This window comes from Callithrix jacchus, chromosome 3 (genome assembly GCF_049354715.1).
Source record: "Callithrix jacchus isolate 240 chromosome 3, calJac240_pri, whole genome shotgun sequence".
Taxonomy (NCBI): domain Eukaryota; kingdom Metazoa; phylum Chordata; class Mammalia; order Primates; family Cebidae; genus Callithrix; species Callithrix jacchus.
In genome coordinates, this window is record NC_133504.1 from 88,625,940 (window position 1) to 88,651,948 (window position 26,009).

Genomic DNA, 26,009 nt, shown 5'->3' on the forward strand with positions numbered 1-26,009 from the left:
TGCCTGGCTCCAAGTTCTGTAAATTCAAATCATTATATACCCATTCTCTTATATATCCAGACTATTATGCAGATATTCAGAAGTATGTTTTTGCAAATGCATGCTGAAATATTGGCTCAAAATGCAATATTAGGGGAAAACTATATAGATATCCAGTAGAAAATTCTATTTTTAAAGTGAAATAAATATATATGAAACTTAACTATTGGACATTCTGTGAATATTTGATTAAATGGCTTTTTGTAATTCACTTTTCTTTTTTTTTTTTTTAAAGACGGGATGTCACTGTGTTGGTCAGGCTGGTCTTGAACTCCTGACCTCAGGTGATTCACCCACCTTGGCCTCCAAAGTGTTTGGATTACAGGCGTGAGACACCACACCCAGCCTTTTTTTTTTTTTTTTTTTTTTTTTTTCTGATTCACTTTTCATTAAGATATTTTAAAACCAAATTTGTGGCCAGTGTGGTGGCTTATACCACCGTGCCCAGCTCAGCTTCCCAAAGTGTTGGGGTTACAGGCATGAGCCACCACACCTGGCCTAATTTTTGTATTTTTTGTGGAGATGGGGTTTCACCCTATTGCCCAGGCTGGTCTTGAACTCCTGGGCTCAAGCAATCTGCCCACCTCAGCCTCCCAAAGTGCTAGGATTTGTAGACATGAGCCACCACACCCAGCCAAAACTAATATTATTTTTTTTAATTAAAAAATTATTTTATTATTATTTTTAGAGACAGGGTCTTGCTAGGTTGGTCAGGTTGGTCTTGAACTCCTGACCTCAAGAAATCTTCCCACCTTGGCCTACCAAAGTGCTAGGATTATAGGCATGAGCCACTACCACCATGCCTGGCCAACTAATATTCTTAAAATAAAAAAGTCTTCAATCCGAATCCTGGCTCTACTTCATATTAGCTATGAGATCTTACCTGATTACTCAACCTCTCTGAGGCTGTTTTCTTACCCATAAAAAGGAGATAGCAAGACTTATAACGTTTTTATGAGAATAAATACAAGTAAAATCCTCAGCATGATGTTTAGCAGATAGTAAACATTCCACTTATGATTGATTATTTTCTTCCTTTGTCTGGGTATATTTAGGTTGTCTGAAATATATAGGAAAAAATTTGATACTCATTTCACAGGTAAGGAAGCTAGTCAAATGACAGGTAAATACGACATAGATTGGTAGCCAAGCTAATGGGCACTCAGCCTCCCATTCCTCCTGTGAAAATCAGGTTTAATGACAGCTTTTTCATGTTCTCAGTCATGATGTGGCTGAACTGGACTAAAGTCTGAATTGGGTAACGTATCCTTAATTTTTATTGGGTTTATTCTATATGTCTCATTCTTTATTGAAAACATCTAGGGAAACTTGCATTAGAAGAGTAAAGTGGGCGGGCAAGATAGGGGGAGGAGAGGACTTCAACTTATTATTTTGTAAGTTTCTAAATAAATGTAATCTAACAACTTTTGTAATTAGCATCCTAAATGTTTTTTGGGGCTTTTTGTTTGTTTGTTTGTTTGTTTGTTTTGGAGATGGAGTCTTACTTACTCTGTTACCCAGGCTGGAGTACAGTGGTGCAATCTTGGCTCACTGCAACCTCCAGCTCCCAAGTTCAATCAATTCTCCTGTCTCAGCCTCCTGATTAGCTGGGATTACAGGCGAAGGCCGCCATGCTGGCTAATTTTCTGTATTTTAGTAGAGACAGGGTTTCACTGTGTTGCCCAGGCTGGTCTCTAACTCCTGGGCTCAGGCAGTCAGTCCTCCTCGGCATCCAAAGTGCTAGGATTACAGGCGTAAGCTACCACACCTGATACATCGTAAATGTTTTAAAAAGAGATTGTGTCACACTGTCCTCTCTCTGTGTGTTATCCTAATAGATCTGAAGCCAACGACTTAGCCTTACGCCTGGCTCAGCAGTTCACAGGCCACCAAGATGTGATCACTCTTGACCAGTAAGTCTTGGACACAAGATTTCTAAGCAAGAAGCTTTTTCAGAGACAAAGTTGTATTGATCCTATCCATACTAATACCATAAACACATGTGAAAGAGGACAGATATATGGAGCAATGTTTTAAAATTATGTATTAAGCTATCAAGGCCAGCTTAAATCCAGAGGGATACTTAATTCCTTCTAAGTACCAGGAAGTGGGAGGGGTTCTCTTGGGTACTATAGGGGATGTAGCTTCATGGAGTTTGCATGAACCATGGCTTACTTTTCACACACATTTATTTAGCTGTTATTAACATGTAAGTAACTCAATAATTTTCCAAATAAAAATACAGTGAATTTCTGAAAAATTAAAGCATTCACTTCACTACCGTGATTATTCACTGTCACTAATTTTAAAGATAACAATTTAGAACAAATTTTAAAGAAAGCAAGCAGCCAGGTAAAATTTAAAACTTTTTCATTAGCTTATAATTATTAACAGTCACTATCTAATCTTACCTCTCAATTTATTGAATTTATTCATTACATTTTTATTTATTTACTACATTTTAATAATGTATTATTCAATGAATTTATTACATTTTAAACAAGAAATCTGGCAATTTCCATCTTTATTAGAGTTTTTGGTGTTTTTTTCTTTTTTTTTGAGACAGAGTCTTGGTCTGTCACCCAGGCTGGAGTACAGTGGCATGATCTCTGCTCACTGCAACCTCCGCCTCCTGGGTTTAAGTGGTTCTCCTGCCTCACCCTCCTGAGTTAGCTGGGATTACAGGTACCCAAAGCCACATTTGACTAACATTTTATATTTTTAGTAGAGACAGGGTTTCATTACGTTGGCCAGGCTGGTTTTGAACTCTTGACCTTAAAATGATCCGCCCACCTCGGCCTCCAAAAGTCCTGGGATTACAGGTGTGAGTCACCGAGCCCAGCCTAGGGATTTTTTTCTTTCAAACTTTTGTCTACTCCTCCACCCCACCCCACTAACCTCAGATATAGAGGGTGACGTTAACTATGCACCTCATTTCATGCCTTTCCCAGTTGCTTTTGGGAACTTACTCATAAATTCTTTGCCAAGGCTGATGTCCAGAGTAGTATTTCCTAGGGTTTCTTCTAGGATTTTTACAGTTTTAAGTCTTAAATTGAAGTCTTTAATCCTTGTTGAGTTAATTTTTGTATATGGTAAAAGGCAGGAGTCTGGCTTCATTCTTCTGCATATGGCTAGCCTCTATCTTAGTTCTTAAAAAGACCTGCTTTTCCTTCTCAACTAGTATTTGCCTAATATTTGCAAGTGGACATACTTTAGAAATCATCCCAAACAGAAACAGAGGCCCATTCTGTGATATAAAGTTGTTTTTAAATTTAGTAGAATGTAACACATATTCTTTTAACACATTTAAAAAATACATGCATGTAAAGTGTTGCATGAATATATAGAAAATAATTTTTCACATTTAGACAATCTAATTTAGCGATATAATCTAAATACATCAGTTTTTCCCAACAAAAAAGAAATTGTCAATGAGGACACATGCTTGGCTTCCTGGATTTTATTACATGCAAAAGAAGAATTGGACACATTAAGGGCCAGTCTTGCCATGAAAAATTAGATTCCATATAGTTAAATCTGGCACCAATGTTGAGATTCTCCCTGGATGGATGCACATGGATTAAACACAACACTTGTTTTCGTATATTTGAAAACATCTCTCTTGGAGTTATTTTGGTTACTGTTTTTTTTCTTTTCAGTGCTTACCATGGTCACCTATCATCCTTAATTGAGATTAGCCCATATAAATTTCTGAAAGGAAAAGATGTCAAAAAAGAATTTGTACATGTGGTAAGTGTCTTAGAATCCTAATCTGAATGTTAGTACTGAAAGAATGCTTCATGATAATCCAGCTCAATACTTTCATCAAAATGAACCGTGAACAAGACACTAAAATCAGGAGCAGTTATGTGGCTTGCTAAAGGTCAAAGGGCTAAATAATGACAGAATGTGATTTAAAATCTATCGATGAGTATTACAATAGGCAGATGAGCTTAGTAGTTGTTCAGAGCTATCATTTTATTTTTCTTGCTTCTTCATCTTCAGTTACATTTTCTATCACAGATGCCAGCTCAACATTCAGAATTGAACTAAGTGTGTATGAATGTCTTTAAATTGTTCTTGGCCAGGCACAGTGGCTGACACCTGTAATTCCAGCACTTTGGGAGGCCGAGGCAGGCAGATCACTTGAGGTCGGGAGTTCAAGACCAGTCTGGCTAACATGGCAAAACTGTGTCTCTAGTTTTAAAAAGTACAAATATTAGCCAGGCATGGTGACAGGTGCCTGTAGTCCCAGCAACTTGGGAGGCTGAGGCAGGAGAATAACTTGAACTCAGGAGGGGAGGTTGCAGTGAGCCAAGATCATACCACTGCACTTCAGCCTGGGTGACAGAGCAAGTCTCCATCTCAAAAAAGAAAAGAAAAGAAAAAAGTAAATTGCTCTGTATAATAATGTTAACTTATTATATAGCTTTATTAAGTAAAATAAAGAAACCAGCCAAGTTGTTGAAAAGTGAAATGTGCTTAGTGTGTTGTCTGAGGATCAGTGTAATTTCTTTTTTTCTTTTCTTTTTCTTCTTCCTTTTTTTTTTTTGAGATGGAGTCTCACTTTGGTATCCAGGCTGGAGTGCAGTGGCACCATTGAAACCTCCGCCTACCAGGTTCAAGCGATTTTTCAGCCTCAGCCTCTCAAGCAGCTGGGATTACAGGAGTACACCACCAAACCCTGCTAATTTTTGTATTTTTTGTAGAGACAGGGTTTCACCATGTAAGCCAGACTGGTCTCAAACTCCTAACCTTAAGAGATCTGCACACCACAGCCTCCCAATGTGCTAGGATTACAGGCCTGAGCCACTGCTCCTGGCCGAATTTGTTGAGAATCGTCAATACTTTCTTTCAAGATTTTAAGATCTGGAGTAAGTGCTAACGCACTCTAGTTTTCTGAATGATTACGATTTGTAGTATTGTTGATAAGTGTCGACTCATTTTAAATATAGACTAGTTAATACAGTTTCCATTCACTGACATTTTTGAATAGTATCATCACACTTGTTGATTTGAATTTTCTATTTATGTGAACAGGGATACGGTCTTGATATATAATAGTCTGGAAGCAATCCAAGCTTCTGTTCACAATTCAAAGATGTCAATTCTTCACAGAATTTAGAAAAATGTTAAGGAGAAAAAAGAACAGAAAAACCTAAAGTATCTTAAGTTTACATGATCACCATGTTAACATGTCCTTCTGAGGAAATGCCTTTTTTTTTAAGGGTTGTCAAAAGGACAAATTACAAGCAACCACATTATTTAATGTTTTCAGGCACCAACTCCAGATACTTACAGGGGAAAATATAGAGAAGACCATGAAGACCCAGCCCGTGCTTACGCAGATGAAGTGAAGAAAATCATTGAAGATGCTCAGAGCAGTGGAAGGATGGTTTGTATTTATAGCTTTGGAAACCTTTTAACATCTTTCATAAAAGGGATTGAAACTGTTGGAATTCACTGAAGAGATGCATTATTACAATCATGCCTCTAAGACTGTCTATTTGTATTTCTCTTGGAAATACAATCACTATCCAGTTCCAGAACTGGTGGCTTATTTCTGACCTTTTCAGTGGTATGCAGGGTCTAGTCTAGAAGGATAGGGGAAGAGAGAATTTTAAAAGGTGGTAACTCAAGGATGGATTATTTCAACTGATAATAACACCAGGGGTCATTACATGGTGAAGGGAAGAGAAGAGGCAAACAAAGTAGCCTTGGGACCTCAGGACCAATGCAGACCTCCAGACCCACAAGGGAGCCTTGGTGCTTCTCTTGAACTTCAACCTTCTTGAAGCCATAGAGCCTGGGGATGGTTTGCACCTGGGTAAGCCAAGGCAGAAAATGTTCTTCCAATTTGGGCCTGGACTTCTAAGACAGAAACAAAATCCTCGAGCAGGAAAAAGTGTTTTCACTTTCTCAGTCATCACCCTACTGTCTTCAGCTTAATGTTCAACTCTCAGCCCATCTGTAGGTTACTTATGTGGATTTTGATGCAACTTGACAATATTTTGCCTTAAAACTGGCTTATGGCATAGACTTGGCTATTGAAAAAACAATGTTAATTGAAATAAAAATGAGGCCTTTTCTTTTTCTAATTAACTCAAATATTTTTGTCTTCATGACTGGAGAGTCATTCACATTTCTTAACTGCTTCTTTTTCTTTCCAACCATTTGTTTTTCGTAGCTTCTGACGGGAAACATCTGTGCAAGTAGACCTAAAGTTCTACGTGTTGTGGGGAGCTTCATACTCTTCCTCTTCAAATGTGATCTACACCTGTTTAAACAAATGTCAATTCTTCACAAACACTTTTAGGAAAAAATTTAATGCTTTTAGGAAAAAATTTACATTATTTACATTAACAAGATCTTATGGACCCACTGCTGCTAAAAGAGGGTTTGAATAATTTTTGAGAAGATTAGCATTCAGCATTTATTGGATTGTTGTTATCATATTAGCAGTGATGAAAACAATGAACGAATATAAACTCAGTCCTTCAGAATATTAGATGTGCTTGCAAAGTCATGGAATTTTATAGCAGAAATCTTGAGTCCAACAGCCTCATTTTGCAGCTAAGAAACTAAATATCTAAAAAGTGAAAGATTTAGTCTAAGATCATACAATTATTAAGGGGTAGTCTCAACTAGAACCTGGGTTCTCTTGATTTCTTATGTCACATGCTTTGTGCTTTCTCTTCAACATTATCTATTTCCTACTTCCCTTTTCTTAGCCTCTAGGATGCTTTATCTGTAGTTTCTATTGTTAATTGCCCACTGTTGAGTTAAGCGTGGTTTAGGGCGAAACCTAGAAATACAGCATAGTAACTATAGTGTGTGTCCACCAACCACCCTCCCATTTCCATGGTGCGAATTCCAGCCTCAAGTGGCCCTACTTTACAAGCTTAAGGAACGGGCATCACAGTGATGCCTTTGGAACCTAGATAATGTTTTTTACAGGTTCATAATCAAAGACTAATAAAAATATCAGTCATATTCAGTTTATCCTAATGAAACCGCTGCATGTAATGATGGAGAAATGGACGTTGCCCTCCAATCTCCTCTATTTCTCATGGTAGCTTTATTGGTATCCTAGATTTTCAGAAGTTAATGATTTAAATCAATTGCTTTACCAACATAGACAACTTTTCCTTTTCCTTTAATCAAATAGCCAATTTGCCACTTGCCATTCCTAGTTCTATTCCTAGCCATTTTTAAAATAACCTGCTCTGTAAGATATCCTCTTTGGGGGGAAGGGGTTGTAGGGGACCTAATGGACTTTGACCCCATCTTCTCTTGTATAGATTGCTGCCTTTATTGCTGAATCCATGCAGAGTTGTGGCGGACAAATAATTCCTCCAGCAGGCTACTTCCAGAAAGTGGCGGAGTATGTACTTGACTTGGGCCTTTTTGGTCAAACTGAGAGCATGGTGACAATTCTGTAGGGCCATACTAGCTGCTAAAATATTAAAATAATTACTGATTAGCTGGTAAATAGACAAACCCGAGTGCCTGCCATCCCAGGACTCCTGGATGCTCTCTCAGCCCTCCCCAAGATCCAGCAAGTACAAGGTTTACACATGGTCCAACAGCGGGGGTTCAGAACTCCACTCCAGCCCCAAGCCCACATCCTCTCTGATTGACTAATACCAAATCTATATTAGTCAGGGTTCTCTAGAGGGACAGAACTATCCAGAGGAGTTTATTAAGTATTAACTTACATGATCACAGGTCCCACAACAGGCTGTCTGCAAGCCAAGGAGCAAGGACAGCCAATCCAAGTCCCAAAACTGAAGAACTTGGAGTCCGATGTTTGAGAGCAAGAAGCATCCAGCATGGGAGAAAGATATTGGCTGGGAGGCTACATCCATCTCTCCTTTTTATGGTTTTCTGCCTGCTTTATATTCACGGACAGCTGATTAGATTGTGCCCACCAGATTAAGGATGGATCTGCCTTCCCCAGCCCACTGGCTCATATTAATCTCTTTTGGCAACACCCTCACAGATACACCCAGAATCAATACCTGATGTCCTTTAATTCAATCAAGTTGACAGTATTAACCATCACACAAACCTGCCCAATTAGTAAATACTTGAAAATTAACGCTATTAACAACTACTTGTTTGATTCTTTCTCTTCCCACTTAAAATAATGAAACAGGACTGGGTGCTGTGACTCATGCTTATAATCCCAGCACTTTGGGAGGTCAAGGTAGGAGGATCACTTGAGGCCAGGAGTTCAAGACCAGCCTGAGCAATATAGCAAGACTCCCTCTCTACAAAATTTTTAAAAAAATATTATCTGGGCATGGTGGTGCATGCCTGTAGTTTCAGCTACTCAGGAGGCTGAGGTGGGAGGATGGCTTGAGCCCAGGAATTTGAGGTTACAGGGAGTTTGATCCCACCACTGTACTCCAGCCTGCACAACAGGGTGAGACCCGATCTCTTAAAAAAATTAAAAATACTGCAATATAGAGCTTACTTTAAGCAGCACAAACCCAAATAGTATGGAATATATTTCATCTAAAAATTATGTGATTATACTGTAAACTCAATGATATATATGTGGGATTTAGAGTATTGAAATGTTTTTAACAAAAATTAAGGCTTCAGGTTAACAATTTTTTTTGTCGTCAATAATTGGCATCTTTGTGGGTGGGTCTGGGGACTCTCAGTGACCTGAAGGCATTAGACTGCCACTTTGCTTTTCAGGTATGTACACGGCGCAGGGGGTGTGTTTATAGCTGATGAAGTTCAGGTGGGCTTTGGCCGAGTTGGGAAACATTTCTGGAGCTTTCAAATGCATGGCGAAGACTTTGCGCCAGACATCGTCACAATGGGAAAATCTATGGGCAACGGCCACCCAGTGGCGTGTGTGGTAACAACCAAAGAAATTGCAGAAGCCTTCAGTAGCTCTGGGATGGAATATTTTAATACGGTAAATTTTGGTCTCCATCTTTAATGCTAAGAAGGAAAAATAATGCATGTTCTTGTATTTTTTGCCAATGTAGTGAAGAATAAAGCTCAGTATTGCCAGCTAACCACCCAGAACTCTGGCCAAACTTTTTTTTTCTTATTTTAATAAAATATCATATATATATGTGTGTGTATATATATATGTGTGTGTGTATATATATATATATATGTATATATATAAAAAAAGTTTATATATATATATACATATATATATATATACATATATATATATATATATACATATATATGTATATATATATATAAACTTTAAGTTCCAGGATACATGCACAGAATGTGCAGATTTGTTACATAGGTATACTTGTGCCATGGTGGGTTGCTGCACTTATCAACCCATCATCTAGGTTTTAAGCCCTACATGCATTAGGTATGGCCAAAATTCTATCTAACTAGATTTCATTCTATCTATCTGGCAAAATGCTCCTTGTATTTTTCCTTGTATATCTTTACCTATCCTAAAACAGTCTTATTAATTTTTCCAATGATAGATGGTTGCCCTGCTAAATTCTAGAGGTTATGATATTTTCATTTCTTTGTTTCATACCATACTTGAATTTCCAAAACACTTTTAAAGTGTTTTGTTGACTCAGTACTATAAATGTTATAAGGCTGCCATAAGAGATACTACATTTTTATCTTAGGGAAATTATATTTCTTTGCTTTATTCCCATAAGCTTTAAGCTTGCAAAAATTATTGTAGTTTGTGTAGTATATATAATAGAACTTGTTACAGCTAAAAGTAAGATTCAAATCCTGGGACAGGCCAGGTATGGTGGTTCACGTAATGCCAGCACTTTGGGAGGCCAAGGTGGGCGGATCACAAGGTCACGAGTTCCAGACCTGTCTGGCCAACATGGTGAAACCCCATCTCTACTAAAGATACAAAAATTAGCCTGGCATGGTGGTGCATGCCTGTAATCCCAGCTACTCAGGATAGTGAGGCAGGAAAATTGCTTGAAGCTGGGAGGCGTAGGTTGCAGTGAGCCTAGATCCTGCCATTGCACTCCAGCCTGGGACACAGGGCAAGATTCCATCTCAAAAAAAAAAAAAAGAAAGAAAGTCTGAGGACATAAATTATTTTGAGAAAATTGTCATTACTTAGCTGTTTTTACTCAGCTCTTCAAGGGCAGGAACCCCTGTTTCCCTCAGTGGGTAACACTATGAAATCCTTAATTCTCAACATAATGTCTGGTATTTGTTTGGATGAGCAAATAAATTCTCTGGTAGTCCTTCATATCAGTTACGCAGCTTGGAGAATATAATTTAGAATGAATTTTCACTCAATCCTGCATAAATAGAATCATGCTCTATTCTAAATATGAGAAACTAATATTACAAGGAGAATTTTATTAAATTATATCTTCCCTTAAGTATATATGAGTCAGATTTCTCATGGATCAGGGAATATCGCCAATTCGACTGGTTTATTTTCTAAGTTGTCCTTTTTCTTATAGTATGCAGGAAATCCAGTATCTTGTGCTGTTGGTTTGGCTGTCCTGGATGTAATTGAAAATGAAGACCTCCAAGAAAATGCCACCAGAGTAGGGAATTTTCTCACTGAGTTACTGAAAAAACAGAAGGCTAAACACACTTTGATAGGAGATATTAGGTACGTTCATTATGAAGTTGTCTTGTAGTTACCATTTTGTCAAAATCATAATAGCTTATAGCCTGAGCAACATGGTGAAATCCCATCTCTGTTAAAACTACAAAAAATTAGCCAGGCATGGTGGCGCACACCTATAGTTCCAGCTACTTGGGAGGCTGAGGCATGAGAATAGCTTTAGTAGCCTGGGAGGTGGAGGTTGCAGTGTGCCGAGATTGTACCACTGCACTCCAGCTTGGGTGATAGAGTGAGATCCTGTTTCTAATAATAAAAGTAATAGCAGCTTGTATTTCATCTTATAAGTTTACAATATAACTAAATATAGAAAACACCAAAAAACAGAGATAACAGAAATTATTCTTATTCTAGAATCTACTGTTAACATTCGTGTGGGGTCAGGTGTAGTGGTTCACATCTGTAATCCCAGCACCTTGGGAGGCAGAGGCAGGAAAATTGCTTGAGCCCAGGAGTTTGAGACCAGCCTGGGTAACATAATAAGATCTTGTTTCTATTAAATAAATAAATAAAACAAAAAATATTTGGATATATGTCTTCCCTAACCTACACTTTTTAAATAAAGTTAGGATAATGTCAGCTCCCAAAAGATGAAAAGAAGGAACTAATGTAACTCTAAATGATTTATTGAAAATTATTTAAAGTGCTATTCTGAAAAGCTGGATATTTTTCATATATGTATATTTCATATATATGTCAACATTTACCATCATGAACATCCTGAGAAATTAAATAGCATGAAAGGGTTGTTTTTAAGCCCTTTTCTTTTATAATTGAGAAAAGAAAACTGGATGACAAAAACTAATTTATTTTCAAAAGTACAAACAACTGTAAATAGACAGGTATCTTGGATTAGTTAGAATTAACCTTTGAAATTAAATGGAAGTTTGGGGATAGTGTTAACTTTTTGTGACCATGAAATGTTGGACAGATTGTGTGTCAAGTTTTCCTTCACCTCTCACAGGGGCATTGGCCTTTTTATTGGAATTGATTTAGTGAAGGACCATCAGAAAAGGACCCCTGCCACAGCTGAAGCTCAGCACATCATCTACAAGTAATTCACCCCACACCCACCTGTTTGGTATCTTGGCTCCATAATGCCTACCCACCTGAAAGCTTGTTTGGCTTCCTCCCATCCCTCTGAAAAAGGAAAGTTTAAAATATGTCCTATTTATAATGTGGGCTCCTTAAATGCAGAATACTTAACTGCTCTATGTTTAAATCATTCGTCAGTAAGTAACTGTAGTTATCCTTTGCATGCACTCACATGCATTTCCTGCACAAATTAGGATGAAAGAAAAACGTGTGCTTCTCAGTGCTGATGGACCTCACAGAAATGTACTTAAAATAAAACCACCTATGTGCTTCACTGAAGAAGATGCAAAGTTCATGGTGCACCAACTTGATGGGATTTTAACAGGTGGGTCATGGATCTTTAAGATGTCTCCTTGTTCTCTCTCCCAGACCCGCCCCCCAACCCCTGGCCTAGCCATACCGATCGTATGCATCTTGTTATTCATGATGGAAGAGAGGCAGGGAAGAAATAAATGTGTAACTTTCCATTTAGGACTAGAAAAAGATAGCTGAAAAAATAACTACGTGGACTCTTAAACTGAAATTTTCAGTTTGTACTCATATAACTCCAAATATAAATTTTTGCTGAAAGAGCATACTGTTTTGTCATTTATTTTTCCATTGGACTAGCTAGCCTATTTAAAAGTGCATGTCCACATTGTGCCATGCACCACAAATACTGCAGTGTATAGTATTACAGCATTGTACCATTAATACATGAAACATTCCTAATAAAAAATTATAGGCTACAGTATGACAGTTCTTTGCTATATGGTGAATCGTTTAACTTTGCAGGTGTTTTTTTTTTTCTGAGTTAGAGTCTTGCTCTGTTGGCCAGGCCAGAGTGCAGTGGCGCAATCTCAGCTCACTGCAACCTCCGCCTCCCGGGTTTCAGCGATTCTTCTGCCATAGTCTCCCAAGTAGCTGGGATTACAGGTGCGTGCCACCATGTCTGGCTAATTTTTGTATTTTTAGTAGAGACAGGGTTTCACCATGTTGGCCAGGCTAGCGCCGAACTCCTGACTTCAGGTGATGCACTCAACTCAGCCTTCCAAAGTACTAGGATTACAGACGTAAGCCACAGTGTCCAGCCTAACTTTGCACTTTTAATTTTTAGTTTTTAATTTCTTTTCCATAGATAGAGTCTTGCTCTGTCACCCAGGCTGGAATGCAGTGGCCAGATCTCGGCTCACTGCAACCTCTGCCTCCCAGGTTCAAGCAATTCTGCCTCAGCCTCTTGAGTAGCTGGGACTACGGGCACCCACCTCCATGCTCAGCTACTGTTTGTATTTTTAGTGGAGATGGGTTTCACCATGTTGGCCAGGCTGGTATAAAACTCTGGCCTCAGCCTCCCAAAGTGCTAAGATTACACGTGAGCCACCGCACCCAGCCTTAATTTTAATTTTTTTATTTTGCTTTTTTCTTTAAAAATAATTAAAATATTAAAGTATTCTTATTTTATTACTATTTAACTTTTGAGGACTTTTGTTATTCAGAATTATAGTCTAGCAAAAAAATGTATCTTTTGTTTATCTGTGTTATGTAACCAGGTTAATTTATTTTTCTTTTATGAACATATGTTGGATTAGAAAGTAAATTAGCACTGTAAAACCATGTTGAAGAGCATAAAGCATAATCAAAATGATAGATATTGTTGTTTTTGCTTGAGTTGTATTTTTGCAATTTAGGCCGGCATGATGGCACACGCCTCTAAGATCCCAGCACTTTGAGAGGCCAAGGTAGGTGGATCGCTTGAGTTGAGATCAGGATCTCTCAGGAGTTGGAGACCAGCCTGGGCAACACGGTGAAAGGCTGTCTCTACAAAAAAATTTAAAAATTAGTCGGACATAGTAGTGCACGCTACTGTAGTCCCAGCTACTTGGGACTTGGCTGAGGTGGGAGAATTACCTGAGCCTGCAAGGTGTAGGTTGCAGTGAGTCATGCCACTACACTTCAGCATGGGCAACAGAGTGAGACTCTCTCTCTCAAAAAAAAAGAAAAAAGAAAGAAAAAAAGAAAAAGGGAGGGAGGGAAGGAGGGAAGGAGGGAAGGAGGGAAGGAAGGAAGGAAGGAAGAAGAAGGAAGGAAGGAAGGAAGGAAGGAAGGAAGGAAGGAAGGAAGGAAGGAAGGAAGGAAGGAAGGAAGCAGGGAGGGAGGGAGGGAAAGAAGGGAAGGAAAAGATTCAACTTCTCTACTTGCCTCTCAGCCTTTTGGGTTACAATAAAGCCGGGAAGCCAGGAATCAATATAGCACACAAAACAGGTAGTGAACTGTGAATGTTTGGAAACTTGAGAGTCCACATAAATTATTCATAATACGGTCACTGTCTTTGGACTCAGAGAATATGCTCACACCCAGACCTGGCAAGCATTCTCACAAGCAGGTGTGTCCTTTGGTCCCATAGGGCCGGGTAGAAGAGAGAGTGCAGCTTGGGGCAATCTGTCACTCTATGTCTGCGTCAACTCAGAGCTTGAGCATTAGTAATAGTGGGCCAGAAGAATTTGAATAAAGTGAATGAGGCATAAGTACAATGGGCTTAGGTACAAAAATATCTTAAAGCAATTTAATATTGACATTATTTTAACACATTACATTTCCTTCTATTCTTCATTAAAGGTATTGCTAAGATACCAAAAAGGTTTTTTTTTTTAAGGTTTTTATGTTATTCTATCTTCTCCAAAATACCTTCCTTGATTTAGTTTTAGAAGAAGCCACAGGAACCAAAACTGAAAGTGTGACCTCTGAGAATACTCCATGCGAAACAAAGGTAAGAGTCGGCTACTTTATTTTTAGGGGGAAAGTTTGAAATTTGAGGAATGTTTAAAAAGGAATACAAATTTTCAAAAAATTGTACAATGACCATTAGAACAACACCAGCCTGTATTAGGTTGGCTTATTATTGCAATTTTGAGTGCACAATTAAATTTCCACAGCAAGTATATCATTTGACAGGACTAAAGCCAAAGCACCATTCTTGCAGGATCATTCCCATACCAAAGGCAACCTCATGTACGTGCAAAGAGGGCCTATGAAATATATAGGGAGATGATAAAAACAGCCTAAGCTCCTTCCTGTTTTTCCTGAGGGCCTGCTGACACTGCCTCCGATTCTCACACACTGCCTTTACAATCAGCAGAAGCATTAGCAAGGAGGTTCTGAAGTGCCAAAGTTTGGTTCTGAAATGAACTAAGATGTAAGCTTCGAATGGCAGTGGGGCCTGGGAACCGTCTGGCACTGCCTGGCCTTGTTTCTGCATTTGATGTGCTTCCAGCAGAGGGCCTTGTCATTCTCTCCTGAGCTGCCCAGGGTGTGAGAAAGAGCACCCTGGGCTGGGAAACAGAAAGGCAAAAACTTGAGAGGCTTTGTTGCATAATTTGTTGTTTGTTTACCAGTTAGATGCATAAAGGAACACTCAGTGCCTGGAGCCTGCCTGCGCATGCAGTGGAGTCAGCAGTCTTTTTCCATGATTAGAAAACATCAGGCTATTTGAATGAGAGCAAGTGATTTGCTAACGGCATGGCTTCTGTCTTGTCTAATAACACAGACCAATTATAGGAATCAATTATTCTTTGATGTCAAGAGTAGTTTATCAAGGCCAAGACAGAAGCTGTAAAAACTGGTTCCGTAAGCATTAAAAAGAGGCCTGCAAAAACAAACAAATAAAAAAAAAAGTGTTCAGTGGAAGAAATCCCACTTTGGGGTTAGCAAAGTTGGCACACATTTTATGAAAAGTTGACTCAGAGTCCCAGATTTTCTGTTGACATCGCATCTTAAATGTCTGTTGAAGATACTGAGGAGAGGGTTAGAAAGGAGCAAGCAGTGTTGCTTTGTTTGTTTTTTTCTGTGTCCTTTGTATGTAGGCTTGTTAAGTCAGTCCTGTGGAGGCTGGTTGGGATTAGAGGTGGATGCCCACTGAAGCTTTGTGTGCCTGTCTTGCAGATGCTGAAAGAAGCACACGTAGAACTGCTTAGGGACAGCACCACTAACTCCAAAGAAAATCCCAGCAGAAAGAGAAATGGAATGTACACAGATACACATTCACTGCTCAGTAAGAGGCTCAAGACATGAACAACTTGCATTTTAAAGCAAGATGCGATGTCCTGAGTAACAATGAGTAGATGTTTCTCATCAGTTAATAGCTCTATTGTACCTCTAATAGCGCTATTGTCACTCAGTTTAGATTCGTAAATAAAAAGGTAAATGAGTCATCAGTATAAACTAAGTGATAATCAAACTATGTCAAGATTATTAGTTCAGCCTGTTAATTTCCTTACTTGAGATTTCTGAAGCTACCTAATTTATTCTGTTAAATGTAAGCTTGCAAACTCAAAATTAAGTTGGCAGGTTTACCTCTCATGTTTTAATGTTTCAAATTAGAGAGCAAAATCTAATAGGTTCCTTTGCTTTTGAGACTTAGTGCCTTAAAATATGTCTTCTATAATGATTTTATAAGTAAAAGTATATTTATTGACTGTAATAAAATAAAATATGATGTAAACAAAAAAAATTACTAGAAAAGTGTTTACCTATCCTTTGTAGAGAATATTAAGGGTTGGAATGGTTAAAGCAAAGTCATTCAGAAAAAAATCACAAATGGTAAATACTAAAAAGTGATTGAATAATTCAGACCTCTGGCAAGGAACTTGGTTAATCATCATGCTGTGGGGATTGAAAAGGGAACAAGGAGTATACACAGAAACACACACATAAAGATGTTTCTGGAACAGCAGCAGTAACTGAAGCAGGGCATTCAGAGTCAGATTTCTGCTTTGTCTATTCACGGATTGTATCACTCAGACCAAGTCATTTACCTGCCAGGTAAGAAATTATCTTTTGAGACAGGGTAGTTGCCCAGGCTGGAGTGCAGTGGCACTATCACAGCTTACTGCAGCCTTGACCTCCCAGGCTGAAGCAATCCTCCCACCACTGCCTCCCAAGTAGCTGGGATTACAGGTGCACACTGCTGTGCCTGGCTAATTTTTTATTTTCTGTAGTGACAGGATTTCACCATGTTACTCAGACTGGTCTCAAACTCCTGACTTCAAGTCACCACCCACCAACTCCTGACCCACCTCGGCCTCCTGAAGTGTTGGGATTACAGGCATGAGCCACTGAGTCCAGCTGTGTTTTATTTTTTATTTCATAAAGAAAAGATAATTTTGCTACAGCTGTTTAATGACAGCTAAAGGGGAGGTTGAGAGGAAAATTAATTGTAAAAAGCTTCCTTCCTGAGTTCATCATAAAAATGCTGGGTCTTATTGTTAAACACTTTTTGCTCCTAAAACTACACTTGTGACTCTGTGGATCCTACTTGGATAATACTGAGGTTGGTTGCCAGGAGCGTGTGAGGAGGAGGTGGAAGAGAGGTCTCTGTGGTTTGCTTCTAGGGAGCAAGAGTATTTCGAGATTGTCAGAACTTTCACAGCCCAGATTGACACTCCTGTGAGCATATTTTGTTAGCATGCTCAGAGAGTGTGTGCCTCATCTTACCGGAGCTGTTATTATGCTAAAGAGACGGGGAAGAAGAAGAAAGCCTCATACCTATGTTGTGAGCTCTCCAAGTAGAAAATAATTGAAAACTAAGGCTTTACTTTTTGACATACTCCACTCTTCTTTATTACCTATAATTTAAGTTTTTATAACAAGGAAGAAAGATTAGAAATAAATGACTCCTTCCTGAATACAACAGACATACCACTTGTGAGTGAGGTTTCAGGTAGCTGCCTCATTTCCACGGTGTCAGAATCAAAAGTGCATCAGTGTGGTCCTCTTGGACCCCAGACACTGCAAATAATCTCAGGGCCACAACTGGACTCATCATGTCCCTTGTCCACAATTGAAATTCCACTCACCCTCAGCTAACACTTCCACCCATCTGGATGTGCACCAATCCTCATTCCTAAGGAGTCTGAACCCCTGGTGACCACACCCTTCTTGGGCCAGGGCTGCTATCTTTGTCCATTCACAGCTACAATTAGACAAGAAGCACCAAGGACACCAAAGTGTGTCCTCTGGGTTCCACACATATCCTTCCTGCCACCACTGTGGAACAGCAGCCCTACCTACCTGCTGATCAAGGTCAATAAACCGTGCCAACGCAGTGACTCTTGCTGCTCCCTAGACATAAGGAGTCAAAGATGCTCAGGTATCAGTCATAGCTTGTAGTTTATCAGGACCCTTGCTTTGTCTCTTGGTAAAAGTGCACTGCCTTAAAGGACCAGGGCCTCCAACCTCCCCAAAGTTGCAGGGATGGAGAGAATAAAATTCTCCAGTGAGTCACTGAAGGTAAGTGGGGCCACTACCTGATTTTGCCTTTTGAATCTGGGATCCTATTGGAGACACAGTGACACATGGAAATCTCTGATTCAGCACAGCTACTGCATCCTGAAGGATAGCACCCCATGCTTGCAGACAATTGTCCCTGAGCTGACGCCTCACCTGCACCTCCAACAGTGTACTCCAATTCTACTAAGTTGGCTGCCTCTGGAGGTTGTGAGTGTAATACAGCTGGTCAATATCATGGGCATGGGCCCACTCCTGCATGTCTTCACTGTAGTGTGACTCTGCTCTTTGGATGATCTGATTTATGGGATTCTATGCCTGTGCATCAGGCACTCTATTCCTGTGGGAATAAATCTCTGGCTCCTCCAGGATGAAAGGGGGTCAATGAAGTCAATTTGCCACCAAGTGGCTGGTTGGTTTCCTCAGGGAATAGTGTCATATCGGAGGCTCAGTGTTGTTCTCTGCTGTGAGTAGATTATCTATGCCAGGGACCAATAGTTAAATCCGTCTTGGTAAGTGGGAGTTCATGCTGTTGACTCATACATGGCCTCCATCACTGACACTGTGTCCACCTTGTTCATGAGTCCATTGTGCCTGTTGTGAGGTGGCTGATGACAAAAACTGGCTAATGTCAGCCAGTCAAGTCATTTTGCCTAATTGGTTGTTCAATCCCTCTTCTGGGGCGGACACTTCTTAGTGGACATACACGTGATACAAAAATAACAAGTGGTATTTACTCCCTAAATCCATTTATGTGCCTCTATCCCGTATCTCTTTTGTCTCAGATATTCTAATACATTGAGACTCCTAGCTCGCTATCCAGACCACTCACTTCACCACTGCTCATAACACTATGTATACATGCATCTTACTCCTCCTAACACAGAAGGTGGATGACCAGGTGTGCCACTCAAAGTGCTGCCAATGAGAAGATTTTTTATTGCTGCTCTTTCAAGGTCACCATTGAGTGTGGCTAGAAAGCAGCCACCATCTGTTTTACCAAAATGGCAGGACTCTGATCTTCATAGAGCTTGTCTCCCACCCTTGCCAGCACGCTTGTTTTACCCAGGCCTCCAGTGTACTGGGCCACACTGAGGAGCACCTCTTGCCCCTCCTGCTGAGTCGGCATGGCATCATCAGCATAATGGATCACTGTGATACTCTGCAGGATGATCAGATGGTTTGAATCTGTTCATACTAAGTTATGACAGAGGGCAGGGGAATTAGCATAGTTCTAAGGCAAAAGCGTAAAGAATAGTGTCCATTTCATAGGAATGCAAATTATTTCTGATTTTCTTTCATGATCTGCTTAAAAATAAATATATTCCCCCCATTTAACAGCCATATATTATGTAGGCAAGGTCTTATTAATCTGCCCTGGCAACAATACTATACCTGGCACTGCAGCTGTAACTGGGGCTACTGCTTGGCTGAGTCTGCAATAATGTGCAGTCATTCTCCATAATTGTCATCTAGTCTCTGTGCCCTTCTGACAAATAGAAAGGAGATGTGATGAGGAGTAGAAACCACCACCCCTGCATTGCATCCTTTAAATTTTTAAGAGTGGCTCTAGTCTCCTCCCATCAACCCGCTAGAATGTGATATTGTCTTTGATTTATCCTCTTGGTTAGTTAAGGGATGTGGAGAGGTAGTTTCAGGTGCTCGAACTTTGCCTACCCAACTGTGATATCTCTTATTCCACAGGCCAAGGGCCCGGGGGTTTACTCCAACTGCCAAGTGCAGATGCTCCTCAACTTATGATGGTGTGAACTCCCAAGAAACACATTGTAAGTTGAAAATATTCTAAGTCAAAAATGTACTTAATGGCCCTTAAGCTCAGAAGCACTATAGGTTAAAAAAAAAAAAAAGCACTTAATACACCTAACTTACTGAACATCCTAGCTTAGTCCAGCCTCCCTTAAGCACACTCAGAAGACTTACATTAGCCTGCAGCTGGGCAGTCATCAGGCAGCACAGCACATTGTAGACTCTCACTTGTTTATCCTTGTGATGCCATGGCTGTCTGGGAGCTGCGGCTCGTTGCCACTGCCCAGCATCACAAGAGAGTATCCTACTACACAGCACTAGCCCAGGAAAAGATCAAAATTCAAAATTTAAAGCACAACTGGTACTGAATGAGTATTGCTTCCCCACCATGGTAAAGTGAAAGAATTCCACGTGAACCATGGTATGTTAGGGAGTGTCTGTATGTCCATCCCAATCATGCATTCAGGGGCTGTGGAAATGACACAGGTGGCCTTGCCTAGTGAAGACTTGAGGAGCAGTGAATTTTCCTGCCCACATAGTCCAACGAGGCACTTATTTACCTGACTAAGATGATAAGGCTCTCTTTGGGCAGTACAGGCAAGCACATAAAAAGGCTTTAAACAGGGCACTTTGTAAAGAGGGTGGAGAGATGTTTTCCAGGGAGAGCGAGACAAAAAATATTCTCAATATCCAAGATAGGATATCAAGCTACATTTGGTTAGTTTTATTCAGAGGTAGTTGATATATTATGGTGCCATTGCAAATGGTATCCTTTCTTTTTTTTTTTTTGAGATGGAGTTTCGCTCTTGTTACCCAGGCTGGAGTGCAATGGCGTGATCTCGGCTCACTGCTACCTCCACCTCCTGGGTTCAGGCAATTCTCCTGTCTCAACCTCTGAATAGCTGGGATTACAGGCATGCGCCACCATGCCCAGTTAATTTTTTGTATTTTTAGTAGAGACGGGGTTTCACCATGTTGACCAGGATGGTCTCAATCTCTTGACCTCATGATCCACCCGCCTCGGCCTCCCAAAGTGCTGGGATTACAGGCTTGAGCCACTGCAGCCGGCCTGCAAATGTTATCCTTTTAAAAAGGATTTTCTAATTGTTCTTGGTATTTAGAAAGTGATTTTGTTTTATTTATTTATTTTGAGACAGAGTTTTGCTCTTGTTGCCCAGGCTGGAGTGCAATGGAGTGATCTCAGCTCACTGCAACCCCCACCTCCTGGGTTCAAGCCATTCTCTTGCCTCAGCCTCCCAAGTAGCTGAGAATACAGGTATGCACCACCATGCCCGGCTAATTTTTGTATTTTTGATAGAGATAGAGTTTTACCATTTTGGTCAAGCTTGTTAATGATGAATTTTGTCAATCGATATGTGTATCTATTTAAAGGATGATGTGATTTTCTTCTTTCTTCTGTACATGTGGTGATTATATTGATTTTCTCTTCTTTTTAAAGCATGTGATCTTTTTCTAACTGACCGTTTATGCTTTCAGTCCTCTTTGAGGAATTCCTTTTCATTGTGTATTCTTTTAAAGACACTTTACATTATCACTTTATTTAAATTGTTAATTTCCTTCACATCAGTAGGCACTTTACATTTTGTTAAACTTTTCCTTCTCCAGGAAAATCCTTATAGTTTTTTTCTATATATTTTTCTCCCAAGTTTTTATTCTAAAAAATGTCAAAGCTTCAGTGAAGTTTCACATCATATCCCTCACCTGAATTTGCCAATTGTTCATATTTTGCCCCATTTGCTCTACTATATGCACGCACACACACACATGCACACAAACATGCACACACATACACGCATATACACACATATGCACACAAATACTGAGTTGGTTTTGGCTCAGCTACTAGAGCCATTTAAGATTTGTTTTTGGCTGAGCCACTTGAGATTTAGTTGCAGACATCAAAGCAATTTACCCCTAAATATTTCCCTTTGGCCCTTTGGCGTCAGGTGCGATGACTCACATCTATAATCCCAGCACTTTGGAAGACTAAGGGGAGAGGATTGCTTGAGTCCTGGAATTCAAGACCAGCCTGGGCAGCATAATGAGACCCTGTATTTACAAAAAGAGACAGAGGGGACAGCACAGTGGGGAGCGCGGTCTTTACCTCTCCCCAAAACAAGGAGTATTTTTCTCTGTCTCCCCTAAAAGCAAGGGCATTCTCCTACAAATCATTATAATTGGAACACTGACTATAATTGGAACATTTAACATTAAGTTATATTATCTAATGTATAATTCATATTCTGATTTCCTAAATTGTGTTAATAATGTCCTTGGTGCCATTTTTTATAAATTCAGAATCCTTTCTAGGATCCTGTTTAGCATTTAGCTGTTGCTTCTGTTCACTCTCCTTTAATCCAGAATATTTTTCTATTTTTTTAATTACATAGACATTCTTTAGGAGTCCAAGACAGTTGTTTTGAAAAAATGCCAATTTGAATTTAATTTTTCTCGTGATTAAATTCAGGTTAAACATTTTTTGGCAGGAAAATTACATTGATGATGTACACAAATGGATTTTCAAATGCTAAACTAGCCTGACATTAACCTACTTGGTCACGATGCATTATTACATATACATGTGGTATGCAAGGATTTTGTTTAGGATTTACATGTCTATGCTCCTGAGTGAGATTGGCCTGAACATTTCCTCTCAGATAATGTCCTTTTCAATTTTTAGTATCAGAGTTAGGCTGGCTTCATAAAACAAAGTCTACTCTTCTAGTCTCTGTACGTATTTGTGAAGATTAACATTGTTTATTCCTTAAATGTTAGGTAGAATTTACTGAGTGGCCATTTGAGGCTGCTATTTTTTGTGAGAAGGTCTTAAATTTTAATTTTTTTTCTTGAGACAGAGTCTCACTCTGTCACCCAGGCTGGAGTGCAGTGGTGCAATCTTGGCTCACTGCAACCTCCACCTCCCAGGCTAAAGCTATTCTCATGCCTCAGCCTCCCAAGTAGCTGGAACTATAGGTGTGCACCACCATGCCCAGCTAATTTTTTGTAGTTGTAGTAACGACAGGGTTTTGCCATTTTGGCCAGGCTGGTCTTGAGCTCCTGAATTCGTGATCCACTTGCTTTGGCCTCCCAACGTGCTGGGATTACAGATGTGAGCCACCACACCCAGCCACATTATAAATTTAATTAATTTCTTACCTGCTCCATTTTGGTCAGAGAACATACTCTGCATGCTATTATGCCTTTGAAAATTGTTGAAACTTAGTTTTTGACCCAGCATGTGGTCAATTTTGTTAAGAGTGTTACGTGTACTTGAAAAGAACATGAATTCTGTGTTCTATGTGTTATTAAGTTTTGACCCTGTTCAAAGCTTCTATATATCTTTATTGGAATGTTTGCTTGTCTGTAAGTTGCAGAGAGATAGGTGTAAAAGTCTCCTATAATACTCATAACTGTTTTATTTTATTTACAGATTTTATCATAATTTGTAGTACCATCAATTTTTGCTTTATAAAATTCAGAGTATATTACTACATGCATACAAATGTATAATTATTAAATATTCTTGAGAAAGAGTTTTTTACTCTTTTATTGCCAATTTCTGTGTCCATGAGTTTAGATGGACATCTTTTTTTTTTTTTTTTTTTTTTTTTTTAATGAGACAGAGTTTCGCTCTTATTACCCAGGCTGGAGTGCAATGTTGCGATCTTGGCTCACTGCAACCTCCACCTTCCCCGGGTCCAAGTGATTGTCCTGCCTCAGCCTCCCAAGTAGCTGGGATTACAGGCATGCATCACCACTTACTGAGTGGCCATTTGAGGCAGATATTTTCTTTGTGAGAAATTTTGTATTTTTAGTAGAGACAGTGTTTTTCCATGTTTGTCAGGCTGGTCTCGAATTCCCGACCTCAGGTGATCCGCTCACTCACCTCAGCCTCCAAAAGTGCTAGGATTACAGGTGTGAGCCACCAGACCCAGCCTAGATGGGCGTCTTATAAATAGCATATAGAGTTGCGTTTTTTATTCAGTCTGACAATCTTCGTCTTTTAAATTGAGCATTTCTATGTAATGTACTTCTGATATATGTGAATTTAAATATATGTTTTTATTAATGATCATTTGTTCTACTTGTTGAGTTTTCCTTTTTCTCTCCTTTCTTGTTTTCTTTGGAATATATTTGAGCATTTCTTTTACTTATCCAATTTATCTGGATAGATTGAGCATTTTTTTAATCATTCCATTTGTTTCTCACCCATCCTGAATCTGGAAGTGACTTGCCATTTTACCATTTTTAGGTGGTTACCCCAGAAATTACAGCATACATCCTCGACTCATTAAAATCCAATATTGACTGAGATTTTTGTCCTCTTCCTTATTAATACAAAGACTTTAGAATACTTTTACTTCATTTATCACACCCTGACTGGAATGTTACTTTTGTGTCTTTTAAGTGTGTAACTTTGGGCCTAACTCCATCTATATTTATAAATCTGTAGGTTGGTGCAAAAGTAATCGTGGTTTCTGCCATATCTGTGTTATTTTATATGCTTGGTATTATATTAGATTTACATATATCACAATTGCTTTTTCTTCTGGATGAGGTGCCCACAGTCTCAGAGGCAGAGCTGGGACTAGCACACCCAGAGGACTCTGACTCCCGGGCCAGTCACATCTTTTAAAAATGTTTAAGTCAGACACATAAAGAGTCATCAACTGGCATGGATGGTTGACTCTCCTAATGAAATACAACCAAACCAGTTATTTTGATGAATTGATTCTCAATTGCTAGCAAGCAAGAAGCAAAACTGTTTATCAATCAGTGACAGAGTTGAAAATCTTAATTAGGAAAATTCACCCGAGTGACACAGTAAAAATACACTATAATTCTACCAGGTATTATTGACTTGAACGTAATGAAACATTGGCCACTCAGTAGAAGTTATAGCCACAGTTATTGCATGAGGTCAATTCTCCATAACAAGTCCTTATAAATGTAAGTATGTATAAGCATAAATGTGTGTGTATGTGTCTCATATAGAAAGATACAGATATCCTAGAGGTTCTTCTTTCACTGTTGAACTCTGATACATTATACAAAATACTTTCTGACCATAATGAAATTAATCTAGAAATCAGTAACAGAATAATAACAAAAAAGTATACAAACAATTGGAAGTTAAACAACACACTTCTAAGTCATGGGTCAAAGAGGAAGTTTCAAGGAATATTAGAAATGGTAAATGTTAAACATTAAATACATCAAGTTTCAGTGTTGCCCTATAGCACCTGGAGTGCATTAATACATTCTCTATTGATTAAAGAGTATCTTGGCTTGGGTTTCCTAGAAGCAGAGCCTAAGACAGGGATTCATGTGTAAAAATTTATTTGGCCTCAGAAAGATCTTTAGAACAAAAATTACATTGCACAATTAACCCGCCTTAACAAGGAGCCAGGCCTTTATTATATCAGGAAATCATTGCTGCAGACAAAGGATGAGGCTATTTTTAGGTATCTCTGGGGCAGCCAGCCCCACTGGGCAGAAGGCCATTCTCCAGAGAAAGGGGCAGCTGTGGGCCATCAGCAGCTTACAACAAATGGGGACTGAGTGCGCCAGCCTGACAGATGTGTCTGGGTGGGGCACCAACAGCATCCATGAAGAAGAGTCTCTTCTTTTAGAAGAGATTTTAGACATCATTTATTTGTTTTGACATCTCTAATACATTTTCTCATTTTTTGAGGCGTAAGGTTTCTGAGCATGTGGAAAACATTTTAAAAACATTGTTGTTGTTTATTCTTAAATCAGTGCATCCTTATTGTTCTGGTCCAGTGGGCCCAGAACAATAAGAAACCCCTCTTTCCATTAGACACAAATCTAGTCATAGGCAGGAAACAGTAAGATGTGCTCCTCGGTGTGAACTTTCATCTGCATGAGTGAGGTTAAGTCCAGAGAACCACAAGCGCAGGGTGGGGCTCACCGTCCCTGTGTCCAGACTACAAGCACATTGGCTTACAGGTCAGAGGTCAGAGAAGGATCTGCTGAACGCACTGGGAGACTGGAGTTCTCTCCCAGCTCTGCCACTCAACCACTGTGTGATGTCAGTGAGTCACAGTTTTTGGAATCCATTTTTTCATCTGTAAAATAAGAATAATAACACATGTGCAAGCTACTGCGTAGGTGATTGTGAGAATGAAATGATACATTTGAGAATGCTTAGAAACCAGGGCTGTACTAATGTAAGCTTAGTACCAACTTTGAA

General features: G+C 39.3%; 1 protein-coding gene across 5 annotated transcripts in view; it reads left to right on the top strand.

Moving 5' to 3' along the window:
* ETNPPL (ethanolamine-phosphate phospho-lyase) overlaps positions 1-24,105 on the top strand; it is a 29,176-nt gene extending 5,071 nt beyond the window's left edge. For 2 of the 5 annotated variants that reach the window (XM_002745500.7, XM_008992865.5), the window contains 10 exons: positions 1,878-1,952; positions 3,699-3,789; positions 5,318-5,434; positions 7,341-7,423; positions 8,749-8,974; positions 10,485-10,639; positions 11,616-11,705; positions 11,941-12,071; positions 14,425-14,492; positions 15,665-16,232. In XM_002745500.7, coding sequence (XP_002745546.5) covers positions 1,878-1,952; positions 3,699-3,789; positions 5,318-5,434; positions 7,341-7,423; positions 8,749-8,974; positions 10,485-10,639; positions 11,616-11,705; positions 11,941-12,071; positions 14,425-14,492; positions 15,665-15,793 — 1,165 coding nt within the window. In that variant the 3' untranslated portion in view covers positions 15,794-16,232. Of the gene's footprint in view, positions 1-1,877; positions 1,953-3,698; positions 3,790-5,317; positions 5,435-7,340; positions 7,424-8,748; positions 8,975-10,484; positions 10,640-11,615; positions 11,706-11,940; positions 12,072-14,424; positions 14,493-15,664; positions 16,233-19,711; positions 19,795-20,952; positions 22,922-24,047 lie in introns of those variants that run through there. The other 3 variants (XM_078366720.1, XM_054253075.2, XM_017970365.4) reach the window with 3 other exon arrangements.
* Positions 24,106-26,009: the final 1,904 nt, after the last annotated feature.